This window comes from Colobus angolensis, unplaced genomic scaffold (assembly GCF_000951035.1).
Source record: "Colobus angolensis palliatus isolate OR3802 unplaced genomic scaffold, Cang.pa_1.0 Scaffold254, whole genome shotgun sequence".
Classification (NCBI taxonomy): domain Eukaryota; kingdom Metazoa; phylum Chordata; class Mammalia; order Primates; family Cercopithecidae; genus Colobus; species Colobus angolensis.
The window spans coordinates 1211893-1222429 of record NW_012115755.1 but is presented as its reverse complement, the minus strand read 5'-3'; the positions used below and the strand labels follow the sequence as shown (position 1 = coordinate 1222429).

The following is a 10537-nucleotide window of genomic DNA, read 5'->3' as shown; positions in this document are numbered from 1 at the left end:
AACACCTGCCTGCGAGGGCTTGGGGTGTGAGGAGAACGCGGCTGGCACTGTAGGGGTGCAGGCCATGTCCCTGCAGCAGGGTTCCAAAGCCTAAGATCCATCAGTGACCCTGAGGAGGGATTCAAAGAAAAGTTCAGATTTCTGGCTTCATTTGAAAAACTGGAAAATTCTGGGAAAATTGTGCCTCCCTTCCCATTTAATCCAGAGTGATTTCACAATCACCCACGAGGTTTTTCAGGTTAGGGGAAGATGTGTTATTGGCCTCTGGCGCTGAGGGGAAACTCAAGTGACTGGGGATTTACTGAGGGTTTCCTGGGGCCAGGACAGAGCAGGGGTTTCCTGGTCCTGCAGGACAAGAGGCAGACCCAGAGCCCCATCCCTGGTCATCTGCCACCCAGCGTGAGCCAGGCCCTAGACTGGGTGTTGTGGGCCCTGCTGAGAGCAGGGGGAGCAGTCACATGGAGATGGCCTTCTGCTCTCATGATGCAATGTGATGGTAATCCTAATGGACTGAGGATGCCAGAACAAGCCGGCGGGGCAGGGAAGGCTCCAAGGGAGTGGTCCTTGAGCTAGCCCCAGAGCATGAGCAGGATTTTGCCCAGTAAGTAGGAGATATTGAGGACATATTAAGCAGGGAGAATGCCACAGTCAGAGGCTTGTTGGCTTAAAAGTACAGGATTAGATTGTGGCTGGAGGGTCGCTTTCCTGGGGTGGGGATGGTAAAGGTCGCTTTCCTGGAGTAATCTCACTGTGTAAAATGAGGCTGGGGTACTCGTATGTGCCAGTGGAGGTTGGACATCTGTGCACTTAAAAAAGCCAAACCCCTTCAGTCAGGGGAATTACTGAGTGAGACTCACAGAGATTGTGACAGGACTGTGTGCAAATGAAATGGCATGAAGTAAAGGCTGGGGTGCATCTAATCTAGCTCTGTGTTCAAAAATGGGGGATTCAGCACAGCTGGAGATGCCACAGGCGGCTTCCTGTAAAAGGCGAGATAGGAACAGAGCTTCAAACGGCCGAAAAGTGAAATGGATTGGCAGAAAGGAAAAGAGAGGGCATCCCAGGCAGGCGGTCTAAAAAAGGCAGGAAGGTGGCAGGGAGAGAAGGCCAGAGGTGTGAGAGGAGGGACTGGGGAGAGGCGAGCCTGAAAAGTTTGGGCAGGAAGAGCTTGTTAAGTGCAGCCTCGAAGCCAGGCAGTAGGGAGCCACTGTAGGCCCTATCCATAAGGGCAGGCAGGCAGTAATCTAATAAATATGTAGGTACCTTCGAATGTGGGGAGGGTTTTTTTTGGTTTTTTTTTGTTTTTTTTTGAGACAGAGTCTCACTCTGTTGCCCAGGCTGGAGTGTAGTGACGTGATCTCGGCTCACTGCAACATCCACCTCCTGGGTTCAAGCGATTCTCCTGTCTCGGCCTCCTGAGTAGCTGGGTTTACAGGTGCACGCCACCATGCCCGGCTCATTTTTGTATTTTTTGTAGATACGGGGTTTCACCACGTTGGTCAGGCTGGTCTCAAACTCCTGACCTCATGATCTGTCCGCCTCGATCTCCCAAAGTGCTGGGATTACAGGTGTGAGCCACTGCGCCCGGCCAAGGGGAGGGTTTTCAAATTGCTTTTATGTGGTGGGGAAAACAAAAGGTTGAAGGAGACATTGGAGGTGAAGGAACAGTTGATGATAAGGAACTGGTTAAAGACATAACCTTGTATATCCACACTTATTCTCATGCACACGTAATTTTTAACTGTGATGGATAGAGTTTGGCATTCCAGGTAACATGGATAGCACTGCATCATGAACTTGCTCTTGTGTTGCTTAGAGATCTGCAAACAGCCGACTCAGTTCCATCTTCAGTCATTGTGTTGCACAGTGATACTGATTGTTGCTGGTCTAAACATTGCCATAAACATGTCTGTTCACCAAGCTGAAAGGGGATTTCTGATTCTAAGGGAACAAACGGTTTTCTGGCTTAAAAGACTTAAGACATAGTCTCTATAATAGTTTTCTTTTAAAATTTCAGTGGGTTATGATGCATAGGGTTTTTTAAAAACAGCTAATGTGCAATATATACAATAGTCTATCCTCCTGACCCACTTCTCCCTTCCAGTTCTCCCTAAGGGCAACAATTGTTAATCAGTTTTCTGTATACCCTTCCAGAAATAAATGCAGATGTGGTATATGTCCAATTAAAAAAACCTGATACATACTGTTACACCTGTTCAGCATCTTGGTTTCCATTTTTATTTAAAATTTGGGATTATGAAATATACCAAAGAAGCAAAGAAAGTGAGCTCCCCATCCCCCTGCCCCATGGCCCACCACTCAGGTTAACAGATGTTAACATTTTGCATTGGCGCCTTGTTTATGGCTGTCTTGGAGGTAGCCCCATGTCGCCTCCAGCTGCCTCTTTGTGGTAACTGCCCGAGAGTCGTTATTGATTATATATATGCATGGACTCAATATTCATTATTCGACCTGTTCCAGCTCTTGAATATTTAGGAAATTACTGATTTTTTGCTTATATAATTGTGATGGAGGTAATACCTCATTTTGTATAAATTTTGCCCGGGCGGGTGGGCTTCGAGGCAAAGGAGAACGAGGCTTGGCTTTGGGTTAGGTTCAAATTCCTGCTCCGCCACACTTCTAGTTGTATGATCTGGAGTAAGGGAAGGCCCTCACTTTCCCCATCTGTAAAAAGAACTGGCTATTAGCAATCCCTCCGTCTCATAGCTGCTGGGAAGAACAGAAAACTAAAGTATAGAGACTTCACTAGGCTTAGCTGCTAGTTTCCCTGGGTTGGGAGGTCTCCGCGGGGACACCCAACTCTCAAGTCCAGCCTAGCAGCTAGAGCGCCCGGTGCCTGCACTTTTGCTTTAAGCTACAACCTGTTCCCCGCCCCTCTTCCTTCGCCGCCACGCTGGGGGCGGGGTGGTTAAATGTCTCTGTGACGTCAGCGCGAGCGGGGCCAAGCTCCTTGCCCGGCAGACGTTATTTCGTTTGCATGGGTAGCCTGCCATTGGTCTGTTGGGCAATCTGGGCCGTCCCAGCCTTTTAAAGACGCCGCGTAGTATAAACAAGGAGATGTGGGGCGGCCGGGCCATGATGTCAGCGCGGTGCTGCAGCTCTTGGGGGTGACGTCATCTCCGGGAAGGTAGCCGGCCCAGGGTTGTTAGAGCTAGCCTAACGACTTGGGCCGGCTTGAGGCCGCTCTCGCCCCGTCAGAGGTCAGACCCATTGTACTTCAGTATCTCAGGCGGCACCCTGTCCCCGAGGAGGGGACCATGACACAGTAAGTCCGTACTGCCGGTTCTGCTGCAGTACAGTTTCTTCGGCAGGGAAACTGAGCCTCAGAGGTGCGAGTAGTTAGCGAGTTTGCATAGCAAGTTCGAGTTGCAGCCGATCGGTTTTGCCCACCCTGGGGTCTCCCCATCTTTATATCAGTCCGTGTGGCCCCGCCCCTTGCTTTTGACTAGGGCTGCGGTCACTTTAAGTGCGAAGGTGGGGGCGAGGAGGTTAAAAAAAAAATCTTTCAAGATGGCGGCCCAGTAGTCACGTGCGTGGTCGCGGCGAGTGATTGGCTCTCAGGGCGGAGCTCCCGGCGCGGGGCGGGGCCCCCGCGGGCTTGCAGCGGGCTACTGTTTGCCGTATCCTCCTGGCGCGCCCCCGCGAGCCCCCTCCCGCCCGGCGCGCGACCCCGCCGCTTCGAATGTTGTGAATCAAATGTGGGGTTTGTTGCATTCCGCTGCCGCCGCGGACAGTTCTTAAAGGGCCAGTCGCCGGCTGCCGCGCAGACCCAGCTGCGTCCTGCGCCGCCTCCCGCTCCCTGAGGGCCTGGGCCGAGAGAGACTGACCGCGTGTGGGCCTCGCGAGGCAGACGCCTTCGGGCGGGCAACAAAGAGAGAGGCCCCGGAAGGAGCCGGGTGCCCCTGGACCCGGGGGTGGGGAGGCGAGCACATTGTTTCGCAGGGCGGGAGCTCTTAAAGGGTCCAGGCAGGGCCCCTCCCGCCCCCTGCCCAGCTTGGCCGTCTTAGATCGGAAACAAAGGAGTCAACGTGTGGCCGGGCGGCCAAAGGTGAGTCGGGGCCAAGGCCCCCAACTCCCTATTCCCCTATTCATGGACCTCCTGTTCCCCTCCCCTGGGAATGGGGGCCGTGATCTAGCTAGCTCCGCGGGGGTTAATCACGGGCGGTCCAGACTGCGGACAGCGAGACCCCAGGGATCAGGAACCCCCCCTCGGGCCCCCCGTGGCCAGGCCGGGTCTCCCCTCTCCTGCGGCTGAGCGCTGCGGTTGGAGAGGAAGGAGCCGCCCCCTCCCCCTGCGGCCGCCACTTCCTTTGTTGTTGCTTTTGTCTCTCGCCGAGCACATGGTCCGGGATCCTCGGCTCTTAAAGTCACAGCGCTCCGGTCCCTGCGCTGCAGTCTAGCCTCCCGCCCCCGGTGTCCCTCCGAGAGCGGCACAAAAGAGTGGGAAGCGGACGAGGGAGGCCCCTCTCGGGGCAGACGTCCGCGCCTCGGCTCCCCAGCACTATGCCTGGAGAGGGGTGGCTGGGTAAGCTTCCCAGAGCCCCACAATATGCACTTGGCCCGCGTTGGAGAGCCCCCTCTTCCACAGGGACACTGGTCTCCTCTCCCGCCAGTGTGACTACCTGGTTTTTTCTTGACTCTTCTGGTTTATTTGGGCGCTCTGGGAAGGAAAGATTTCCACCCCCATTTTACAGTTGTGCCAACTGAGGCTCTCAGAAGCAAAAGGATTTCCTTGACCAAGGTCACCCAGGGAGTTTTCTCTCGTCGTCTGGTGGTCCGGCCCTCAGCGGCTTCCAGTTGGGGAAGCTCTGCTTGCGCTGGGCAGAGCCTGCTTGTTTGGAGTGGGGTATGGGGAAGTAAGAAGGGGGGCTTCTCTTCCTGGCTGTGTCTGCTCATACCCCCAGGGTCTGACTTTGTTTTTATCTGCAAAAGGGAGTGTCTCTTCCTGCAAACAGATCCCTGGGGCTCTTAGACCGAGGTCGGGGTAGGTGCTTGGGGCGCTGGACCTAAGGGGTTGCCGGCTTTCCTGGGTGGGTGTAGAGGGGTGGTGGTAACTGCAAAATGCATTGCATGCCTCAGGGCGGACGGGGCTCAGTGACGGGACTCTCAAGACTTGATCGCAAAGACCTCCGTGACAGCACAGCACAGAAATGTGGACTGGCAGAGCAGTTGTTAGGGGAAGCCACCTGGCCACCCTTGCTGTTTGACCTTGAGCAGGTTGCTAGCTCCAACTCTGGGCCTTGCTTGCTTCTCTGTACCACTGAGCTAAAGATGGGTGCCTGAAAGAGAGTGCTCTCCCAGCCTCCCGTACAGCTTGGCGCCCCGGGATTAGGTGATTTCCTCCAGCTACTGATGCCACAAGGAGTTATGGGTTGGGGGAGTTTGGGCCTAGGAGGCCAACTAGGACGGACCAGTTCTGTTCCCTCTGGCCTTGTGGCCTAGAGTAACTTACTTCCTTTCTCTCAGCCTCAGTTTTCTCAGCTGTGAAGTGGGTGTAACCCTTCTATGCCACCCCTGTTCCTGGCAGGGCTTAAAGAACCAGGATCCACTCTTCCCAACTGAGGTATTCCCCTAGAGTAGCCTGCTGCCCGGGAAGTGGCACCCTTCAAGCTCTGCTCAGGGTTGGAAATGGAGGTCAGTGTGTTGTAGTCTCTAATAATGACCATTCACACCCAAGCTAAGTTCAGACTTTACAAGCTGCCTCTGCTGTTGCCTTGGAGCAGTCCCGATGGTAAACTGGGAGGTAGATTGGGCTGTTCCCATTTTACAGATGAAGATACTGAGGCTCGGGAGGGGAAGCCCTTGCCCATGGTCTGTAGGCAAGAATCTAGCTAGAAGTCACTGTCGTGTGTGAGTCTGTGAGGGCCCACGCTCTTACCCATAGCTGGAGGCCCTTCTGTCTTCTGGCTTGCTTTCACAGCTCCTTACCACCTTCCTTGCCCTGGGGAGTGGGTGCCTTTGTAGGGTGTCCACAGAGCAGACACCCCCAGGCCTGGGCCTCCGTGAGAGTGCCTTGGGTCTGGCACTGCTCAGCCATCTGCAAGGCATCATGGCATAAGAGGAGCAGTCAAGGCTGCTGGCTTGGTGGCCAATCATGGGTGCTTTATGGCCAGACTGCTTAGGTCATGTCCCTGTGTCCTCACGATTCCAGCTGACTGGCCTTGGACCTCACCTCTCCCAGCCTTGGTGTCTTGGCTGCTGGGAGAACTCACCAAGTTGGCGCGGGGGAAACAGCATAGTTATGGTGTTTGTTCCGCACCAGCAGAACTGCGGGCTCCCAGGCTTTCTGAGGTTAGCTAGGGTAGAAATTCCCAATCCTAGCTGTGCTGTGACAACTTCTGGGGAATTTGATAAAAATCTAGGTGCCTTTGTTCCCCATCCCTCCAAAGCGTCTGGTCCAGGAGGCTTGGGATGGGCCAGGCATCTGCTGTTTCAGTTATTTGGGGATTTCCTGAGTCTCCCTTGGCCGTTGTTTCCTTGGCTGGTTTGTCAGCAGGAATTAGGGAGGTTGTGTGTGTAGACATGGCTGTCATGATGTGCACTTGGCCCAGGCCAGGGGTCACAAACCCAGTCCCCGATGGTGGGCAGGCAGAGGATGGGCCTGGGTGACCTGGAGGGAAAGCTCTTGCTCCCAGTGAGGGGGCCAGGCAGAAACAAGTGGGACCAGACTTGCCATGAGAAGCCAGGTTTTTTTGTAATCTCCCAATTTTCAGTCGTTGGCATTAAAGTCATCGCTGCCAGACTGGGTGGCCTCGGACCTGTGTGATTGGCTCTGTTCCGTGCACATTTATCCCATCACACCTGCCCTGAGCTGGACACAAAGTGGTCCCTGGCCCTGCCCACACCCTCTGCTGGCCAGGCCCCATCTCCCATGTGGGCTTCTTTTGAGAAGTAGGGCCCAGGCTTGTGAAGTGCAGCACAGAGGAAATGGTTCTTGCTGCTGTTGGCAGGAAGGAACTAGGTGTTGAGCTGACAGTTACGCTGGCTGGCTGTGTCAACAGGGAGGCGACATTGAAAGCTGGGTATCAAGGATGCATAGGAGTTTTGTTAGGTGGGAGAAGGGATGGAAGGGGCCTCCCTGTGGCAGGAACAACAAAGAGCTGGTCCTGTCGGACACATCCTTCAGCTTTGCAGGGCCTGATAGGTTCTAGAGCTTTTCCGGCAAGGGCCTCGTCCCAACTTTGAGTTGAGCGGAACCCTGAGGTGGAGCCAGGTCCCTCGACATCCCCCACCTGGACCCTCGGCTCTGGCCGGAGGCAGGAGACCCTGCCCAACCCATTCCTATTCAACTTCCTCTCTCCGGTTCTTGCTTCCCTTTTTTCTCAACAGGCCCCACCTCCCACTTTGAGGGCTGGGTTGGGAGCCCCAGAGCAAGGGCCTGGCTGCATGCCAGACTCCAGTCTCCCCAGGCCGGCTTCCTTCATTGCCTCCGTGAAGCCTGGGACTGGTCCTCTCTGTTGGCAGCAGAACACAGGGAGAGGCTTGTCTTTGGCCCAACTCCCAGCTTTAACACTACCGTGGGGCTTTGGGCAAGTTTCTTCTGGCTGAGCCTCAGTTTCCTCCTCTGTCAAATGGGCCAGCTATACATTCTTGAAAGGTAGATGAAGTCACACTTGGGTAGGCACAGTGGGAGCAGGTTAAAGAAAGAAAGAATAGTGTCTTGCCTTGGACTGGAAGCCCCCAAGGGCAGGAGCAGGTTAGAACCTCTTGCCTGGCGCCCGTAAGAGGAGAACTGGGTCCCAGGCCTGTTTGGAATCCCTGCTGGAGCCAACCAGAGGGAAGGGAGGATGCTGGAGCCTCCTCAGGAACCCCCAGCTGCCACCTGGAGGCCAAGTTGTAGCCCCTGGTATAAGGCAGAAAAAGTTCCATCCCTAAGCCCCTTTCCGAGACAGGGTGCCCTGAGACCCCGCCCAGCGGGAGCCTATGGGGAGCCCACTGGCCTGGAAGCACCCTGGCCGGCTCCCTGAGCTCACAACTGAGGAGGCCTGGGTGCTGGCAGGCTGAGTTGTCCTGGCTTTTCAGCACTGGACCCCAGGGCTCGGAGGAGGGGCATGACTGAACACCATTGGTCCCTGGGGTCACACTGCAGAGGTTGGGTTCTGTCTCCTGACCCCTCATGGTACAAGCGCCTGGACTCCTCTGTGCCTCAGTTTCTTTTTTTCTTTTTTCTTTTTTTTTTTTTGAGACAGAGTCTCACTCTGTCACTAGGCTGGAGTGCAGTGGCGCGATCTCAGCTCAGCTCACCGCAACCTCCGCTTCCCAGGTTCAAGCGATTCTCATGCCTCAGCCTCCCAAGTAGCTGGGATTACAGGTGTCCGCCACCATGCCTAGCTAGTTTTTGTATTTTTAGTAGAGACGAGGTTTCACCATGTTGACCAGGCGCCTCAGTTTCCTTGTCTCCTTGCCTCCTAGGGTTGTGAGTCCCGGCCCAGCCCCTCCACCCCCCTGCCCCCCTGATGCGACCATGGGCTCTGGCAGTGACTAGGTGGCCACCCTCTGCCCCCGTGGGTCAGCGGCGATTCTCTGCGGGACCCGGCAGCACCCCGGGCCAGCTCTGGGGAAGGTAGGAAGGAGCCTCACGGTTCTGATGCTGGGGCACAGGGGCCAGCAGGGGTGGGGCGCAGGGCCCTGAGCTGCCTTCCCTCCCCATGGGGGGAGTCACCCTGGCTTCTCGCCCTGCTCTGTGCACGAGTGGCCCCCCTCAGTCCTATCGGGGCCTCCTCTCTGTGGTGCAGCCCCAGCCTCGAGGGTCCCCTGGCCAGCCCACCTGCCCGGGATGAGCGCTTACCCTCCCAGCAGCCGCTGTCCCGACCTCCACACCTCCCCGTAGAGGAGCGCCGAGCCTCGGCTCCTGCCGGCAGGAGCCCCCGAATGCTGCACCCAGCCACCCAGCAGAGCCCGTTCATGGTTGATCTCCACGAGCAGGTAGGCAGAACCCCATCCACTGTGCCTCTGGCCCTGTGAGCCATTCTAAGAAGCAGAGGCAGCAAGGCCTTGATTTCACCTAGCTTGCTTCATTTCACGTCCCAGGGAGGCATTATTAGCCCTGTTTTACAGGTAGGTAAACTGAGGCCCGGGGAAGGGGCCACAGTGGATGACTGGCAGAGCTGGATTCCCACAGGGCTTTCTCTGCCCCGGGGACCTGGGAGTAGAGGCACAGTCTGGTCTGCACTGAGGTAGGCCGCTGTGGAGAAGGGAAGGGAGCTGGCAGCTGATCGTGGCAGGACGATTTCTCCTGAGAGTAGCCCTCACGGCCAGCTTCCTTCTCACACTTTCCTGGCGTTCTCTCTACCCACAGGTGCACCAGGGACCTGTCCCTCTGTCCTACACAGTCACCACAGTGACGACCCAAGGCTTCCCCTTGCCTACAGGCCAACACATCCCTGGCTGCAGTGCCCAGCAGCTCCCAGCATGCTCCGTGATGTTCAGTGGGCAGCACTACCCCCTCTGCTGCCTCCCGCCCCCGGTGAGTGAGTGTTTCCAGCTCCTACTCCACCAGCTGCAAGTCCCAGGCACAGGCCAGCGGCTCAGTGGGCCCAGGGCAGCCCTGAACTGGGCTGAGCTATCCAGCCGTCCAGGCTGTCAGAGCACCTGCCTGGCCTCCCCAGGAAAGCATATGCGTATTCACATTTGGTAATAGAGTGTTTCAAGGTTCAGGGACCTTCCAGTACCCCTGTACCTGCCTTACAGCTTGGCAGAGGCCCAGGAGTTGAGGCTGTGGGCCTGAAGAGTAGAGTGTCCTGCCTGGTGGCCTAGGACAGGGATAGGCCTTCCACACGGTTTCTTGTGCAGACCCTGGAGCTGCTGGGTGTGTGCCGGGTGGGGACCTTTTGCTGGGTGGCATGGCATAGACCTGGCCCAGAGCCCAGGAGAACATTCTCAGCCTCCTGTCCCCTCTCTCGGCAGCTTATCCAGGCGTGCACCATGCAGCAGCTGCCTGTGCCCTATCAGGCCTACCCCCACCTCATCTCCAGTGACCACTACATCCTGCATCCCCCACCACCGGCCCCACCCCCGCAGCCCACCCATATGGCGCCTCTGGGGCAGTTTGTGTCTCTGCAGCCCCAGCACCCTCGGATGGTGAGTCGGCAGGGGTCCGATGCTGGGGGGGATGATGATGGAGGGGGATGGTGTCGGGGGAGGCGGGGCGAGGACAGCGTTGTCTCACTGACTTCCTGACCCGGCGCCGCTTCTTCCAGCCCCTACAGCGGCTCGACAATGACGTGGACCTGCGTGGGGACCAGCACTCCCTGGGTAGCTTCACCTACTCCACCTCTGCGCCTGGCCCAGCCCTTTCCCCATCGGTGCCCCTGCACTACCTGCCCCACGACCCGCTGCACCAGGAGCTGTCCTTTGGTGTGGTGAGTGCCACCCCGAACCCCACCTGGGCTCTGGGCCGGCTGGGAGGCAGGCCCGTCGGGCTGACCTGCACCTGACCCCTCTTGCAGCCATATTCTCACATGATGCCGCGGAGACTGAGCACCCAGAGATACCGCCTGCAGCAGCCACTGCCCCC

General features: G+C 56.8%; 1 protein-coding gene across 1 annotated transcript in view; it reads left to right on the top strand.

Moving 5' to 3' along the window:
• The first annotated feature begins 2276 nt into the window (after window positions 1–2276).
• RNF44 (ring finger protein 44) overlaps window positions 2277–10537 on the top strand; it is an 11768-nt gene continuing 3507 nt past the window's right edge. Inside the window, exons 1-7 of the mRNA XM_011946835.1 lie at window positions 2277–4069; window positions 8434–8584; window positions 8757–8946; window positions 9320–9487; window positions 9928–10101; window positions 10221–10382; window positions 10470–10537. Coding sequence (XP_011802225.1) covers window positions 8478–8584; window positions 8757–8946; window positions 9320–9487; window positions 9928–10101; window positions 10221–10382; window positions 10470–10537 — 869 coding nt within the window. The 5' untranslated portion in view covers window positions 2277–4069; window positions 8434–8477. The remainder of the gene's footprint in view (window positions 4070–8433; window positions 8585–8756; window positions 8947–9319; window positions 9488–9927; window positions 10102–10220; window positions 10383–10469) is intronic.